This window comes from Stigmatopora argus, chromosome 8, assembly GCF_051989625.1.
Source record: "Stigmatopora argus isolate UIUO_Sarg chromosome 8, RoL_Sarg_1.0, whole genome shotgun sequence".
NCBI classification, from domain to species: domain Eukaryota; kingdom Metazoa; phylum Chordata; class Actinopteri; order Syngnathiformes; family Syngnathidae; genus Stigmatopora; species Stigmatopora argus.
In genome coordinates, this window is record NC_135394.1 from 14,883,393 (window position 1) to 14,902,639 (window position 19,247).

Below are 19,247 nucleotides of genomic sequence, written 5' to 3' on the forward strand. Positions count from 1 at the left end.
GACGTTTGGTCGACCGGACGTTCGGTCGAACGGACGTTCGGTAGAACGGACGTCCGGTAGAACGGACGTCCGGTAGAACGGACGTCCGGTAGAACGGACGTCCGGTAGAACGGACGTCCGGTAGAACGGACGTCCGGTAGAACGGACGTCCGGTAGAACGGACGTCCGGTAGAACGGACGTCCGGTAGAACGGACGTCCGGTAGAACGGACGTCCGGTAGAACGGACGTCCGGTAGAACGGACGTCCGGTAGAACGGACGTCCGGTAGAACGGACGTCCGGTAGAACGGACGTCCGGTAGAACGGACGTCTGGTAGAACGGACGTTTGGTAGAACGGACGTTTGGTAGAAAGGACGTTTGGTAGAACGGACGTTTGGTCGAACGGACGTCTGGTCGAACGGACGTCTGGTAGAACGGACGTTTGGTCGACCGGACGTTTGGTAGAACGGACGTTTGGTCGCCGGGTTGTTACTGTTGAAACCAGCTCTCAAAATGATAATCATGAGAGAGAGAGAGTGAGTTTAATATCTAAATAGCTAATATCAAAATCTCAACAGTAAACTCTGTCATAATTTGACAGCGAGCGAACCCGGCGACAAAACGTCCGTTCTACCAAACGTCCGGTCGACCAAACGTCCGGGGACCAAACGTCCGGTCGACCAAACGTCCGAGGACCAAACGTCTTTCGACGAAACGCCCGGTCACTAATTGTTCTGTGTAACATTTTTACAAATTTAGGATAACCTATATTGATTTGAGACACCTGCTGTGCCTTAATGGATATGCATATTGATATACTTATTGTTATTTTGTTCCTGATTTTAAAAAAGAAGATGCAGGTTCAAATCAAGGTTGGGATACCCACTCGGCATATTATGGCTAAACTCAAGTAGACATCACCAAGACTTTTTTGACCCTGGCTCTGTGCTTCCGATTAAGGAAAATGCTTAATATGTGACTGTTGAACTGGGATCTGTTCTTGTTTGGGCATGACAATGCTTCAATGCACAGGTCACGTTGTCAAAGTTAAGTGTGGAGGGGGAAAAACATGGATGAGCAAGCACAACGGAACTGACCTCAGACCTGGCAGATGACAAGAGTTATTGTCCAACTATAGTTATGCTGCATGGGAGCAAAAGTTAAAACACTGAATATTTTTTTTACATTTCTATATCATATCCATATGTTCTACATCTCGAGCTCTAGTCAAATAAGTGGTTTATTAACTGCGAAAAATAAATAATAATCAATTTAGTCCGGTGAAGAAGTGGTTAGCGCGTCGGCTTCATAGTTCTAGGGTCGAGGGTTCGATCCCAGGTCGATCTTCACTGTGTGAAGTTTGCATGTTCTTCCCAGGCTTGTGTGGGTTTTCTCCGGGTACTCCGGTTTCCTCCCACATCCCAAAAACATGCACGCTAGGCTAATTGAACACCTTAAATTGCCCCTAGCTCTGATTGGTTGTCTGTCTCCTTATGCGCTGTGAATGGCTGGACCCCGCCTGGTGCCCGTAGTTAGCTGAGATAGGCTCCAGCACCCCCCACGGCCCTTGTGAGGATAAGCGGTTCAGAAAATGAAATAAAATTCACTCCCAGCATTCTTTCTTTTATAGTAAAAGTCTCACAATATGCGCAAGTATTTTCCAACATGGTTCTAATCATCTAAATTAACACCTGGTTGTGTTTGCTGTGATTGACTTCAAGAGCACATTAACACCTGGTAATGTTTCATGAGGCATGTCAGTGAGGTATTTAGAACGCATCGTTGTCTCACCATTTGTAAATGATGGCTATGCGGGCCAATGAGTGCACCCCCAAGTGTGTTTGTCTGCGGGATGGTCTGACTCATCGCATGCCCGTTCGGATGCGCCAGACGATGAACGAAAGGGAAGTGCGTGGGAATGTTGTTGGGACATTTGGTGACACTCACCCACACATCTGGAGCCGTCCGTGCTGGAAATGTGACCTCGTGGACAGGTGCAGACGTAACTACCAGCTGTGTTGGTGCACTCGCCTCCATCGCACACACCGGAAATGGTGCTGCATTCATCAATGTCTGGAAAAAAAATTGGATTGATAATTAATTTACTGTATTTTCAAAGCACGAAATTCATAATAAGCATTGAAGTAGAATTTGTAAGTAGAGATGCACTTTATATGTAAATTCTGCAATTTGTTTTATGGTCCTTACCATACTAGCAACTAAAACCTTTGAAAATGATTTTTTTTTTTTAATTAAATTCGGATTGATAATTATTCCACTGTATTTTCGGACTGCAAAGCACGAAATGCATAATAAGCATTGATGTAGAATTTGTAAGTAGAGATGCACTTTACATGTAAATTCTCCAATTCGTTTTATGGTCCTCATCATTCTAGCAACTAAAACCTTTGAAAATGATTTTTTTTTTTAATTCGGATTAATAATTAATCCACTGTTTTTTCGGACTGCATAATAAACATTGAAGTAGAATTTGTAAGTAGAGGTGCACTTTATATGTAAATTCTCCAATTGGTTTTATGGTCCTCACCATACTAGCAACTAAAACCTTTAAAAATGTTTTTTTTTTTTTTTTAATTTTTTTATTCGGATTGATAATTAATCCACTGTATTTTTGGACTGCAAACCATAAAATGCATAATAAGCATTGAAGTAGAATTTGTAAGTAGAGATCCACTTTACATGTAAATTCTCCAATTTGTTTTATGGTCCTTACCACACTAGCAACTAAAACCTTTGAAAAGGATTTCTATTTTTTAATGAAAGATAGCAATGAAAGACCATCTCTGTCATGATTCAACAAAATACAGGACATTTTGATTTTGGGTAGATTTTGCTTTTCATAACTTGAATTTCTTTCGTATCTTGGAACAAAATGTACCCGTTGAAGCTTTTCATAACCTAAAAAAAATTGTAAGCAGAGACATCTATAACTAGAGTACAAAACGCTGTACCCACTTATTTCTTTTTGGTGACAACGACGACTGTTTTCAAGCCATTTTTGATCCTAAAAGATCGCTCTTTCGATCATAGTTGGCTCAACATAAAATATCATTAACCATAACCAAATCATCACCCCCTTAGCCCATTCAACAATCATTCATGAAGTCATCCAGGCAATTACGTCTTTATTCTTCTGGAGGGATTAGAGCTGCAAACTCAATCCTCTTCCAATATACAGCTGCTAATTGAATTAAAATTCCATATAGTGAAAATGAAGAACTCCGTAAACCCCAAAGAAATGCCAATGGCCTCAGAGTACGAAAGCGCATTGTGAAGGAGCCCCACCCACCTATGTGTGCTATGCTTTATGACACCACATTAACTGGCTATTATTCACTCAGGGCTGGGCTTGAGCGGTTCTTGTTGCTTCTTGCGGGAAAACCCAAAGTCGAGTTCCACACTGTATCCGATTTTTACGATGTGTGCCACTTATTTATATGCACGCGCAATTATTGTACCGCTGAGGGACAGAATTACAGCATAAGTGGCAGTGTGGTTCATATTCCTCTTTAAAGTACCATTTTCAAGGGTAATTTTCTATAAGGGACACAAAACAAGGAAAAAATCCATAGCAAAACTTTTCATTTATGAATCAAGCCGTGACTTCTTGGTTCACGAGTAATGTGTACGAACATTTAAGATAAGTCTAGTTTCTGTTTCATAGTCATTTTAATGCAACATACTCCTAAGTACCAGAATTTTTTGCTAATAAATGACACTGCCTTAACTTACGATTGTTTCTACTTACAAAATATTCACGTTACGACAAGCCTAAATGGGAAAATTTACTTTTGAGATACGAAAGAAATTCAAGTTACAAAACACCCCAAAAAATCAAACATCCCAATAAGGTGAGTACAGTTTCTGTATTTTATTTTGAAATGGTCCTGATAGAGTTCGTCTCCCAATGGCAAAGCCCAACACCTCGCTGGGCTCTCATTGGCTGTCTCCTAAGACCTCACTGGCCTCCCATTGGCTAGAAGGGACCTGTGCCTTTTGTTTTTTCCGTTAACTTTGGTAATTTCGTAAAGTTGATACAGAAAAATTCACAAAGTGAGAACCAACTTCTCTTTTATTTGGAGTAAGTAAGGAAGGTTTGTGGGAGGAAAAAAAAGCTAATTTAACCGTTATGCATCAGTTCATTAAATATAAATACCAAAGTGCTAAAAAAAAAGTTGAGAGTGATGGGTGTGCATAACCTAAACGTGTCGAAAGTGTTCCTTTGTTCAGAAACCAATAGCTGGTTGGCTGCCAAAAGAATGTACTTATGGAGGGGGAAGTGGAAAGATAGGCAAAAAAACAACTAAAAGAGCTGTTAAGCGCAGACTCAACTGAAAGCAGACCGTAAAAACGAGGTGGCGCCAAAAACAATCACACACCTACATTTTACATTTTAACTACACTATCTAAATTGCCTAAAAACCTCAGTCAGACTCTCAAGTTGTGCTTAGAAAGGCAGAAACATGACGACCAGATTTAATGACCCATGTTGATATTTTCTATTCAGAACTGGCAGATTATTTTTGACAATTGTCTTTTTGTTTCAAATATCTTTCATACCTCAACCACTGTTTTTGGGCGTACCGTATTTACCACACTAAAAGGAATTTCATACAATGATTAACCAATATTGATCCATATATAAGGCGCACTAAAAAATTTGGTTGCGCCTTATAGTACGGAAATACGGTACAATATACATTTTGCGTACACACACTCATTTGACCAGAACACTTGCAAACTAACCAACTCAAAAGAAATATATGTAATTTAAACTCACCGGTAAAGAGCTATTTTATTAATGTTTTGTGAATTTTTTTTACCTTATACTTATGTGTGTTAATGTTTTTTTATGTGTTTCTGGTTTCAGGTAAATCTTTGTCTGTTTCTGGACATGGTCTTCAACAAAAACTACTACTTATTTCCTGAGTAGTGAATTTTGATGATTTGAAACGGATCATTTTCTTGGTATGTAAAAACTTTTTTTGACTTGAGCGTTTACGATTCTATTAAAACTAGACTCACCTTCACATTTGTGACTAGTTTCACTTTGACGGTGGCCAGCAGGGCATTTACACTCGTAGGACCCCACAGTGTTGATGCAGTTCCCCCCAGCACAAAGTCCCGGTACTGCTTGACACTCATCCACATCTACCAGCAAAAAAAGAAACAGAAATGTGTAAAAACGTGAAGGATTTGACCCTGGAATTGCAAGCAAAATGTGTTTTAACTTCCGAAACGAGCTTGTTAGACCAGGAAACGGCTACAGTTTTTCCCAGAATTCACGTTGAGTCACTTTTCCCAGTATCGAAAATACAGACAGTTGGGGCGGCCTCCTTGGGAAATAAGTATAACGGCATGCATCCACGTTTTCACTAAGTGGATTTATTTCCCCCTCGACGGTCTTCGGAATTCAAAGCTTGAGCTTTAGCACGTGCGTTGGAGCGACTCTTAAAGCGTTGTTCGATCTCCTGAACACGTTCAACCTCTGCTCCTCCACTCGAACGCAACACTGTCTTCTTATCTTCTCTTACATTTGGATTCATGGTCACGTGTCGTTTGTAGTCGTTCCAGCAGGCTGTCACTCAAGCCTCTCTGGTGATTTGGGAACTCTAACATGTGTATTTGCCGTCATAAAATAAGGATTGGTTTAACCTACAGATGATATTGGGCTGACGTATGCATACCAAACGTTCATTCCTATCTGGTGAAATCTTTTTTTTTTTGTTGGAGGCGTTGTATGTGTCTTTGTAGCTTTTTTATCTTGAGCGTTCGGTTGGAAATCTTGAAAACCTCTGAAGTCCAATGAATTAAAGACATACAAATTGCTGTTTGACAAAGAAATTCAGTCTTGTTTTGTAAGCAGTTTCAGGGAGCTTTCTTTTGTGAGGGATTGATTCTGATTCTGACATGCTAATTTGTGATAGAATATAGTAATGTTAATAGGCACATCTATAGCCATGATCTTCAAACTCATAAAATGTGTTAAAAACAAATCGCTGAATACATTTAACAGCGTTTTAAAAGTACATTTCAATTTCTGGACTCATTTTGACTACCATATGCTAGCTGGACTAGTAGTGGGGGATGTTGACGTCTTAATTCTCAGTATGATCCAGAATTTCAGACTTTTTTGACATTTTGAAATCGGGATTGGCATATCCAAAAACCTCGACCTCGGCACTCCGACCAGATTTTTTTGGGGATCCCAGATTGTTTTTTAATCCCAATGTGGACTGAACAAATGTTACAAAATGCGTAGTGCTTTTTATTAATTTATTTATGTATATATTTATTTATTTATGTATTTATTTATTTATGTATGTATATATTTATTTATGTATATATTTACTTATGTATATATTTATTTATGTATTTATTTATTTATATATATATTCATTTATTTATGTGTATATTTCTTTATTTATATATTTATTTATTTATGTATATATTTATTTATTTAATGATATATTTACTTAGTATTTTATTTATTTATTGACTTATTTATTACCTATTTATTTATGTCTAAAATGTCTTTTGCTGTGTCTGTATTCTCACCCTCTTGCTACTGTGACAATGAAATTTCCCGAATACGGGATGAATGAAGTTATCTAATCTAATCTAAATTAATCTGGTGGCGGGAGACTGGATTTATGCTTGCAAATATGAACAAGTATGAAGTTTTCCTTTCTAAAGCGATTCAATTGAAGCTATTTGAAAAGCGCTATGGTGACAAATAATTACTGGTATGTGTGTAAAGGGTGGTTTTCCCAGGAAATGAACATCCAGGCTGGTAAAATGAGCCTAGGATTGTTGACAATGGCCTGGGGATGTTTCTAGTTGGTCGAGGTGACGACACAATGAGTAATGTACGTGGCGGCAAGGAACGTCAACAAAAGGAAGAATCTGACCTTGGCAGGCTCCGGTTCGGATGTTGGGGATGAAGCCTCGCCTGCACGGGTGCGGCTGGGCGGGGCATTGCTCACAGGGGTGTCCCCACGCTCGGCCAATGGTAGCGCAGCATAGTGTCTTGGTACACACGATTCCACTGAGCTGGCCTTGACACATCTGGTTGTTCACCTGCGTAAAACACGGTCCAGTCCTGTAATCTGTTAGGGTGAGAAGAGAATTGATTGGTTAATCCCTGACAATTGATGGAATTATGATAATACGCTGAGTCATTTCGTTGACCACATCTGGTGCTGCGTAGGAGGATTCATTTAGAAGACACTGAGTTTGAGTCACTAATCTTTGGCTCGGCATCACAGCGTGGTTTGGAGATCATGACTCACTGGCCTTGACGTGAAGGCTTACTTTCGATGTTGAACCAATGTTGATGATAAAATTGCTTTGGATCAAAGCCTCAAACCGCAAAATGAAGCATTTACAAGTAGCAGCTTTCACCAAGACTTAACAACAACAATACTGGTGCTGGTGGCAGCTTAACTAGTCTTTTGATAGTACAAATTATACGTTCCCATGGATGAAATCACTTCAATCGATATCTAAACTCGGTTTTAAGGTCATACCTGTCAACCTCAGCCAATGGCTCCCCTTATTAATGATTGCAATTCCCCTTAATAAGCGATAAAAAATGTACAAATGCAACACGGCCATATTAAACCACATAGGGCGCACTTAAAAGTCTCAAATTTTCTGCAAAATGGACAGGATGCCCAATCAGTCGGTGCACTAAATTCAAAATTGTGTAGATGTCGCTGTATGACGCTGACAACTTGACTGTCTGGGTACATTGCTTGCTGACGCGCTATATTTATATGGTATACGGTCGATTGGTCGCCGGTCTTTTGGTCGCCGGTCTTTTGGTCGCCTGGAAGGTTATTGATAATTACCATTTAAATCGTTGCTCAAATTCCCTAAATACAAACTGCAAATTACTATTTAGTCATACTTAATGCCCTAGTAATTATTAGGCTAAAGAAAAGCTCCAAATTTCCCGGACTTTTATTGTTTTTTGTTGGAGAACTTGTTAAGACCCTGACTGACGTAGCTTCTTAAAGGGACAACGCATGTACATACAAACTTCTTATACACTCACACGTCGGCTCAGTGAAACTGCTCATGGCCATTGTTGGCTTTTATTGATGCGTAGACCGTGTTGTTTTACCTTATTTTGTCGCGGTCCGGGCGACCAAAAGACCGCGACCAAAAGACCGGCGACCAAAAGACCGGCGACCAAAAGACCGGCGACCAAAAGACCGGCGACCAAAAGACCGGCGACCAAAAGACCGGCGACCAAAAGACCGGCGACCAAAAGACCAGCGACCAAAAGACGGCGACCAATCGACCGCACACGATTTATATAGTGAAAAGGCAGACATGACTTACGCATATGTGCATATCATGCTTAAACCTTGACAATATTAGCAGTCGACGAAGACGTTTTCATCTGCTACCAGCGACCGAAACAATTCGGATTATAGCCGAAATGGATAAAACAAAATCAGTTTTACAAAAAAACGTGCTTAAAAAAATCCCGTTCAAAAGTTGTTATACGGCGTACACAATTTGAAATGACCAGAAAACTGGAAAACGTATAAGTTGACAGGTATGCTAGGTGGAATTAAACAGTGGAAGCGTTTCAAACAATGACACGATAGTTAGCAAACAGCAACCTTTCGCAATGACCTCATGACAATCCGTCACTCATAACTTGAATGCCACAATAGGCCAATGCATTTTCATTTAAGTGCAGACATGCACATGTGATTCATGACAACACGCTCCGCCTTGGACATATGACTGACAGATGTGCCGTTCTATGGGGAGAATAGAAGCCATATAAACGACGACAAAATAATCTCTTTGGTCATTTTTAAGCCATACAAACATTCTTCCTTTCAGTCCTTGTAATTGATTCAAACAGAAAACAACTTGGCACTCTGAATAGCAAAATGAGGCGAGCATGGTTGGCAGTTTTGGGTCATGAAATGCGAACAAAAGGCTGCCCCGGTTCGACCCACTGAATGAGATGGAGAGATAAACCAGTTTGGCGTCCAGTGGAGTTAACAGACTGATTGGCCTTAGCGGTCCCTGGCGCTACATGAAAAGTGATCGCATATGTGAGGAACAGAGGGGAAAAAGTAGGTCAAAGTGAACATGGCTAATGCAAAATTCTATTTTTCATTCACCTGCCTTTTTTTAGACGCAGACAAGAATTTCTTAAGTGGACTATTTGATCTTCCCAAGGTCTTCATACACCACTAACCCCATTCTCAAGAGGCTTTAGTAGGATTTCATTCAAGAAATGATTCACTGGTATTAATGTAAGCTGCTCATCCATACTTATTCTTTAATGTTTAACCTGTTCAAGGTCATGCGGAAGTTGAAGCTTATTCCAGCATCTGAAAAACCTTCGCTCCTCAGTCTCAGAACTGACAACATCCTTCCAAAATGGGTAATTTCCTTTACTTTTCACCCGATTCCAGTCTTTAAAAGAGGATTTCCGACATCCCTTTTGAAGAACACAGAAAATGTGAGCACTCCTAAAGGCCTGATACTCGTATGTTCGGAAGAAAGTCGGAGCAAAAGAAGAAAAATTATGTCAAGGTTGGAATGAGAAAAACTAATTTGGGGTAGAACGAAAGTCTTTCAGTACTTTCCCATCGTTGCCGTCCAGTTTTGGAATCGTAAAGAGAAACTAGGGCACTGACCCAAAAGAGGCAAGAGGGGGAATCCATTTCAGACTCATTAATAGTCTCAGCGACATTTCCAAACTTGCAGCCACAAGGCAGATTGGAATGATAAGCAATTTGAATTATGAGTCCATTGCATGCTATTGAGGAAATTATAGTCATTCATCCAGACTGTGTTGTTAAAGTCAATCGGTCAAATGAATAAAACGTTTTGTGCATACGTGTGCGCCTGTCGGTTGAAGCCGGATGATTCGTAGACTTTGTACAGCTGGTCATTTGGTTTTAACCGAGATGTAATGCGAGCCACCGGTTGTATACATATGTCATCTGATTGCATCATTTTCGTCCAGCCCACTGATAAGTATAAATAAATCTAGTGTGTAGTCTAGTTTTGTTTACTGCATGTTTATGCTTCATTGTGTGTTTCGTCCAACCGTAACGCTGGTTCGGGTAGCACAGCGCTTACAAACATGCGTGAATTGGGCTAAAGTCAATTTGAGATGCAGAACTACGGGTGAACTCAAACATTTATCAGTCGTTTCATCTATTTCTCGTTCACATTGTATACTTTGCTTTGAAACAAATGCCATTGTGTCTGTAGATAAGCCAAATATAGCCATCGCCGCTTTGACAGATATTTCTGGAGGGGGAAACGTGCCCTCAGAATGGCGCCAAGCAAAGAACGCCGTCATGGCGACGCTATTGAGTGAAGGCAGGCTCCGTCAACATGTCTCAGAAAGTTGTTTTTTTTGCATGCTTTGATGTTTAGCGTCGATCTAGACCAGGGGTCACCAACTCCGGTCCTGGAGGGCCCTGATCCAGTCTGGTTTCCAAATCTCACTCCTCTACCGCAGCTGAATAAAAATTATTAGCAAGCTATCCAATAGACTGATAATGAACCGGATTATGTGATACAGGTGTGTTGGAGGAGCGAGACGTGGAAAACAGACTGAATAGGGTAGGATCGGAGTTGGTGACCTTTGATCCTTGACCCAGGGTGTCAAACTCGATGCAAACTAGATCTTATGTGGGCCGGTTTAGCATCTTGTTCTCCTATACCTGTCAAGTTTTACGTTTTTAACCTATTTTATTAGTTTGTTGATCATTTCAAATTGTGTATGCCGGATAACAACTTTTGTACAGGATTTTGATAAAGTACTTTTTTGTAAAACCGATCTCGTTTAACCCATTTCGGATTGTCTCGGTCAAAGGTAGCAGACAAAAACGTCATTGTCGACTGCTAATATTGTCATGCTTTAAGCCTGATATCCGCACCTGAATCCCCCTTTCACCCGTCCACCTTTTCACTATACTAATATAGCGTGTCAGCAAGCAATGTACCCAAACGGAAGAATTTCGTGCATACTGATTGGGCACGCCGCCCGTCCACTTTATAGAACATTTTAGACTTTTAAGTGCGCCCTATGTGAGTAAATATGTGCCGCGTTGCTTTTGTACGTTTTTTTAATCGCTTAATAAGGTGAATTGCAGTCATTAATAAGGGGAGCAATTGTCCTAAGTTGGCAAGTATGTTCCCCATTTTAATATTGTTATATTGATGTATGTGTCTTCTCGGTTTTTGATCAAATAGTGTGACTTACACTCCACTGCGCATTATATATATTTTTTCCTTTTAATTGCGTACTCTTTGGCCGGTGTGACTAATACTCGGATGCGACTTATTGTTCGAAAAATACGGAAATAAGATTATCTCTGTCATGCTGTTGCTTTTTCTCCAGCAAAGAGTGAATCCATTCCCTTTCTCTACTTGGCCCGCCATCAACTTGCGTATCTCACATGCTTCCACTCAAAGTTCAGGAGACAAACATCCTCTGCCTGTTTTGCGCCGTATGAAGTCATCTGCTACAGAAAGAGCCTCCATTTCTAAACAGACTCTGAAGTCATCATTGATAGAATAAATCTGGGCAGATAAGGGAACTCCACATGACCACATTAAAGTCTCGAGCTAATTTAAGAAGAAGAAGAAGAAAACGATTTAAGCCTCAAAGTGCTTGGTGTCTTTCTCGGTTATGGCCGTCTCCAAAAGACTGAAAACAAAGGTTATTTTCACACTGTGTGGAAAAACAAAGGATAACACATCTGTCACATCAAGAGACGTTCGTATGTATGTATTTTATATAAACTTAACTAATCGTTTATTTTTTTATCCTCACTAGTGTCACAGAAGAGCTGGAGAAGTCGCCAAACAAACCACTGATGCAATCGCAAACCTAGTAAGAATTTTGTATGCATTTTTTTTGCTATGTGCACTGCAAATTGAACACATCTTGATGAAATTTATTTTCGGAAATCTTCGCAAAAATGTATTTGTTTACGCATGTCACTGGAGCGGCAAAATATCCAGAGCTGCTAAACGTCAAAAATTATATTTGGTAGTGGGTAAAGAGAATTTTCTGATTTTGTGACCCCGAGTGGCGATTACCATTATACAAAAATAAAGCTCAATATTGTCTAATTTTTTTAATGCTTTACAAATGGTCTCCCTTTTTCAAGAGTTACTTCTTCCAAATATAAAAAGCACAAACAGCAAAGTTTCGGTTTTAGATAACACACATCTACTCTGCTTGGAAACAAATGACCGTGTCGTCAAAAAGGAAGTAAGCACACTACCTACCTTTCAAAATAAATGAAAGTTTTGACAACATGCAAAATGCAAAACTTATTTAGAACAAGACGTTGCATTTCAAATGAATCGTCATGGTAAGTTAAAATGGAAAGACAAAAACAAACATTTCAACGTTTTCATTTTCTTCATGTAAATTGCTGAAATAAATTTTTAGTTTTCATAGTTTGAGACAAAATGCATATTTGGCTATTTGGTAGAGAATAACATAGTAAACTACGGAAGATTCGTAGTATTTGGCAGCTCTCCATATTTCATTCTCATTCATAATACGAGTTTAAATTGAAGTACATAACAAAAAAAATAGGTGACACTTATAAGACAAGGGACAATTTTCTCATGTAACAACATGCGGAAAAACACAAACTCTCACCTCTTTCGCACTGAGGGCCGGTAAAGCCGTATACGCAGGCACATCTGTTGGGGCCAATGCAGCGTCCTCCATTTTGGCAGCCATTCTCACACACAGCTTTTAAAAAAAAACGAAAATATTTGAGTTATTGAGCAACATCATCTAACGTTCTCACGAGCATGTTTCATTGTGCTTCTTTGTCTGTGTCCATAAATATCATAGTTTGCACTCACGTTGTCCACAGTGGTTGCCAGTGAAGCCTTTCGGGCAGCTACATGAGTCTTCAGCACAACTGCCTCCATTCATGCACCTGACATTGCATGACTGAACTGTAATGGGAACAATCAAAACAGTTAATAATATTCCTCATGTTTTCCAAGAAAAAAAATCATAATTTGTATATCAAAGCGTTAATTTCTTCATTTTTATGAACCGGTTATCCTCATTATGAGACAAACAATCACTCATAGCTCAGGGCAATTTAGAGTGTTCAACCAGCTAGCCTAGCATGCATGTTTTTGGAATGTGGGAGGAAACCGGAGTACCCGGAGGAAAACCACGCAAGCCCGGGGAGAACATACAAACTCCACACAGTGAGTGTTACGATTAGGTCGGTCGTGGAACGTAGCTGAACCCGAATGCCAGGACGAGGACGTGGAGTGCGCTAACAAAACTTCAATACTTTAAGGCAGGAATCTTTAGAAAATAACGAGGACTTAAAAATCAAATCACAAAACCAAACCTGAGAGACGACATGGGGAAACGAGGAACATGGCGTGGTAACTTGGCATGGCGTAAATAAAGCAGACGATCCGAAAAAGACCAAAAAACACACAGGGTTTAAATAGACAACCACGAGCTGATTACCAATCACGCCCAGTTGGTTAAAAGAGGAAGAGAAGCCCGAAAGAGGCGAAAAACACACAGACCTACACCCAAAACCCTAACACGACGTAACAGTGAGGACCCACCTGGGATCGAACCCTCGACCCCAGAACGGTGAGGCCGACCCGCTAACCACTTGTCTATCGAACTGCCATTATAATTTTTAGCAATTTTTTTTCAGGTCCAATTATTGGTAATGTATGGGAAAAGAACAGTGAGGACCCACCTGGAATCGAACCCTCGACCCCAGAACGTTGAGGCCGACCCGCTAACCACTTGTCTACCGAACTGCCCTTATATTTTTAGCAATTTTTCAGGTCCAATTATTGGTAATGTATGAGAAAAGAACAGTGAGGACCCACCTGGAATCGAACCCTCGACCCCAGAACGGTGAGGCCGACCCGCTAACCACTTGTCTACCGAACTGCTCTTATTATTTTTAGCAATTTTTTTCAGGTCCAATTATTGGTAATGTATGAGAAAAGGCAAGTGAGGACCCACCTGGAATCGAACCCTCGACCCCAGAACGGTGAGGCCGACCCGCTAACCACTTGTCTACCGAACTGCCCTTATTATTTTTAGCATTTTTTTTCAGGTCCAATTCTTGGTCATGTATGAGAAAAGAACAGTGAGGACCCACCTGGAATCGAACCCTCGACCCCAGAACGGTGAGGCCGAACCACTTGCATACCGAACTGCCCTTATCATTTTTAGCTTTTTTTTTCAGGTCCAATTATCGGTAATGTATGAGAAAAGAACAGTGAGGACCCACCTGGAATCGAACCCTCGACCCCAGAACGGCGAGGCAGACCCGCTAACCACTTGTCTACCGAACTGCCCTTATATTTTTAGCAATTTTTTCAGGTCCAATTATTGGTAATGTATGAGGAAAGAACAGTGAGGACCCACCTGGAATCGAACCCTCGACCCCAGAACGGTGAGGCCGAACCACTTGTTGCTAAAAATAATATGGGCAGTTCTACTGAACTGTCCTTATTATTTTTAGCATTTTTTTCAGGTCCAATTATTGGTAATATATGAGAAAAGAACAACTATTAACTAACCTGTAGCCTTACTCAAACAAAACTTTATACCCACGTGTATAAATAACGTGTAGTGAACCCTCTGAACTCAACACAGCTTGTTGAAATGTGGGCGACAAAGAAATCTAGACTAGCCTCTTGTCTGCTAGTTTTGAATCCTATTTGTACTTTTGTTTTAAGTATTGTTTTCCATTTTCTTGCATCTTTGGCTCCGCAGACAAAACACAAAGGCCTTCAGGCTACATTCTATCAAACAGACCAGAAGTTTGGAATAAGTAGATCCTGCTGAATGCTGCAGTCACTCAGGAATTTCAACAAGGGAGGGTGGGAGACTTGCTATCATTAAAAAAAAAAAATGGAGAGAGAATACGAAGAACAGGGACCGACAGGAGATACCGGCAGTAAAAAATATAAGGTGCATTCAGATTTATTCCCTGAAACTGTTTGGAAAATAACATGAATTGGGAGCAGGTTTCCCATTTTACTTATCCTATGGAGATTTTTTACAAAGCTCATTCCATTCTATACCACTTTCTTCTTTAGCCTTTTATGCTGGCTTAACTAAAAGTTCCCCGATTGTCCTTTAGTCCCGCTATGTTTGCTTTTCTTTCTTCCTCCACATTCCCGGATTCACCCACATGCTTTCAAATTCCTAATCACAAAATTTAACGTTCATTTCCTCTCCTTATACGTCGTCTTTTTCCACCATCTGTTCATGTTTCGTGCTTTTCTTTACGTTTTTGGCAGACTGAAGAGAAATGGCCAGGCTTCCCCGTTTTGGCATGTAAGCCAACAAATAAAAATATGTTTCGGATTCGATCATATGATCGGAAATGGACCGTAATCACATCATTTCTAGACGGTTGGAATCGGTAAAAAAAACATGATGAAACGTGATAAATCAATTTGCAAATGGATTTGATGTCTAAAACTGTTAATGGTAGTGAACGAAAGTTACTAATAACAAAATAATCCTGCGGTATATTGCAAAAAATGCATATACAGTTACTATACTATGTATTTATGATATGAAATAAACCCTGCAGAAAAAAAGGAAATGTCCAAATCCAAAATAAATGTCAATAAAATCACACCGATTCATCACATTGCATTATTTCCTGTATAAATTAAAATAATCCAGAGATATATTAAAAAAATACATATAAAGTTTGAATCTACATATATTTATATTTACATGAGTGAAACAAACTGAAGAAAAAAGACCATAAAAGTAAAAAAAAATCAATTTTTTTCAGACTTTTTTGTTTTTTAATCAAAATATTTAACCATAATTTGTTCCCAGCCTTATTTTGCGCCACACAACTGATTTGCAAATGAATTTTCTTGGCTAAAAACCTTCTTCAAAATGATTTAATGTTAGATAGCTTTGTTTAAATTGGTTGAACATGTTAAAATTTTGCCGACTCGGACTCTGCTCGCGTGCAAATAATGCAATCCACAATTTTTCCCACCTACTATTTAATACAGGCTGTAAAAAAAGGCTTTACAAACGTCAGTCTTGTGAAAGGTGTAATTCACTGACAGCCATGCTTATTTATTTCATGTTCCAAGAAGAGCTCTCATGTGCAAAACATTTGGCAGAAAATACGTTTGGTCTGGTTTCTGTCTCGTGACAACAAGGCGATAAATTAAAGCTAACTTTTTTTTTCAGACAGGGGCGGGCAGGCTTTTTAGTCGACTGTGCAATTGTGTTTCTTCTCTCTCATCTCGAAGTAAACCAGGCAAGTTTGCCTTTTATCCCAGAGCTAAACCAGTGTTGTCAAACATATGGCCCACGGCCTCTTTGGGGGTCCGATCCGGCCCACTCAGGTGTTCTGCCTGACTTTGCGACTCATTTATTCTCTACAAACAGAATCAAATGCTTTTAATTTTTCAAAACGGGCGCTGTAAAACTAGAATTTTGTGAGTTCTGTGACGGATTGCGCGCACTATTGCACTTTGCTCAATTACAGTAATACCTCGACATACGAGTTCCGCGACATACGAGGAATTTGAGATACGAGTAAAATTTCGGGCAAATATTTATCTTGAGATACGAGACAAATTTTGATATACGAGCAGAAAGCGGACGCGAGAGGCTGCTCGTAAGGAGGCGGGGCAAATAGAGCCAACCCAGGAGTAGAAAGGTATCAAAATTTAAAACAAAATTTGACTTAAGTTTAGTGTAAGGTTATCTTAAACTTATTTTTGAGTGTGTCTGCATCGTAATCCAAGTTCATTTCAATTTTTTTATGTGATGTTACGAGCGTGTTGCCATGCAAAAAGTCTCTCTCTCACTTCCCTATGTGAAATCTGTCTAATTTTAGTACTATTAACCACATTTTAGTACTATTAAACCACTAGTTATTTGTTACTTTGTTATTAGATGGCGAATTAGAACAAATAAAAATGTTTTTCCAATCCAATATCTTGTTTTGGGTGTTTTTTCAGAGGGTTGGAACGAATTAATTAGTTTTTAGTTCATTTCTATGGGAAATGTTCATTTGAGATACGAGTAAATCGACATACGAGCTCAGTCCCGGAACGAATTAAGCTCGTATCTCGAGGTAACACTTTACTTATGATCGTCCTTTGGCCCCTTGCAGTCAAAATGGCAGCCAATAAGTTAACAAAGAACCTTAAAATGCCTCCAAGCGTAACAAAAACGAACCTGGAAATAGCCAAAAATCCACAGAAGGAGAAAAAAGCCAGGAAATCCCTTTCAAATCGATAGGTAATACCCCAAATTTAGATGCAAGATTTAGCCGTCCAATTCACTTAAACTGGCCATGGATGCTAATCTTTTGCTACCATTGACAACGTTCCATCCCAGTCAAACTAGATGGTGTCCAGCGCCATCAATGGCGGCCATCAAGTTACCTTTTGTGGCCCGAGAAACAAACCGAGTAGAGATTCTAAACCCAGTCTTGGAATTTGATGGTATTTCCTCCAAACACAAACCTGACATGGGAGGTGGCGCTGGAGAGAGTTGGAGCGTGTGTCATGTTTTCTTTGTCACAGGAGCTGGATGGGAGGAGGAGGAGGAGGAGGAGGACAAGGAGGAGCGGAGGAAAGAAAACAAGCACATTTGGCGACAAACGAAGATGATCTCACTGGCTAACTTCGCCTTACTCGCGCCATCGCATCCCTTTGCGGGTCGACGGCGAGAGCGAGTGACCCCGTTGACCCTTGCCTGGAAAGCTGCACGTGCAAAGCAATGAGCTGTCGTCGGGGGAGGTGCACGTATGTTAAGGCATTTACTGTGGGGCTCCCACAATGCACCACTGTCCTTTTGCTAGCGTCGTCGCTCAGCTGCTCACATCTGGGTGCTTTTTACGAGGGGCCGCCAAACATAGGAAGTCTGTGTGTGTCTGTGTGTGTGTGTGTGTGTGTGTTTGTGTGTGATGGAAAAATAGAGAGTTGCTGTGTTGTCCTGATTAACACAGCAGCAAAAATGCTGGTGACAAGGCAACCCATATTTTTAGATTTGGCAGAAATACATTTAGGTCACATTATAAGTTAAAAAAAAATAGTCTTGTAAGTTTTCGATTTTGTTGTATTTTGGTTGACGATTTGGTCAAAACTGGCAACCTGATGAAAAGTGGTAAGTGCGTACGGATCACATTTCTGAGACTGAAAGTTCGATTCCCGCTGGGTTCCGGGTTTCCAGATTGGACCTAGGCTTGTGTGGGTTTTGTTGGGGTACTCCGGTTTCCTCCCACATCCCCAAAACATGGTTGTCCGTCCCATTGTGCCCTGTGATTGGCTGGCAACCAGTTCAGGGTGTCCCCTACCTGCTGCTAATAGTGGCGCATGATCGGCTCCGGCACCCCCCACGACCCTTGTACGGCTACACAGAAACAAATTAACACTTGTATGTCAAACAAAACAATCTCATAAATGATCAATCGTATTTCATGTCATTCTTATTCATTGTAACACCAGTTTCTAATTCTTAAAAAGTCCTTGTCTACTTTCCCAAGGTCTACGGGTGCTCGTTTTCAGTAGCCCAGAGGTTTGGGTGTCAGATAACAGCTGTTTCTCAGCATTGGGGCAAGAATAATGGAGGTAAAGATTTCTTAATAATGGTTATGATGAGGCAACTGGGTTATGATGATGACCCCCCCCCCGACATTGTTCAGTACAGCTGGTCAACCTAATTTTGTGTCGCGTTGACATATAGCATGCCTCCCCAGGAACCTTCGACTCTCTCCAGGTTATAAGTACCCTGGTTCAAACGCACACCTTGGGTTTTTTTGTTAAAAGAAATGGGTTTATAAATAGCTAAGTGCTGAGAACAGGCGCCGATGTGTTGACGACGTAACCTCTTCTTCTAAATGAGTCCAATTTTTGTCTTCTATCCTTCTTGTGGAGACTCTTATTACAAATCCTCGTTTCCAACTGGACATTCCCCCGTGCTCTTACAGACCTTGGCATGTTTGGATCGTTAAAATGAAACCTTTGATTTAGATCCAACAAATGTTCCTCTGGATGACTGGACAAAGACTCCCTGACGCCTGACCTCTGAGTATCATTCAAACGGCTTCCGAAGCGAGATAAAAAAAATGTGACCATGATACGCAGACCACAGACAAATGAAACTGGCTCCTATCATCGCCATATCTCAGTATTTTTCCCTCCTGTCTCAGAAAAACCAATAAACCGAG

General features: G+C 40.4%; 1 protein-coding gene across 1 annotated transcript in view; it reads right to left on the minus strand.

Moving 5' to 3' along the window:
* The window catches only part of fbn3 (fibrillin 3), a 118,963-nt gene that overhangs the window by 32,563 nt on the left and 67,153 nt on the right, over positions 1–19,247 (minus strand). Inside the window, exons 8-12 of the mRNA XM_077606561.1 lie at positions 12,886–12,981; positions 12,674–12,769; positions 6,912–7,109; positions 5,026–5,151; positions 1,927–2,052 (exon numbers count right to left, since the gene is read on the minus strand). Of these exons, the coding sequence (XP_077462687.1) occupies positions 1,927–2,052; positions 5,026–5,151; positions 6,912–7,109; positions 12,674–12,769; positions 12,886–12,981 (642 nt within the window). The remainder of the gene's footprint in view (positions 1–1,926; positions 2,053–5,025; positions 5,152–6,911; positions 7,110–12,673; positions 12,770–12,885; positions 12,982–19,247) is intronic.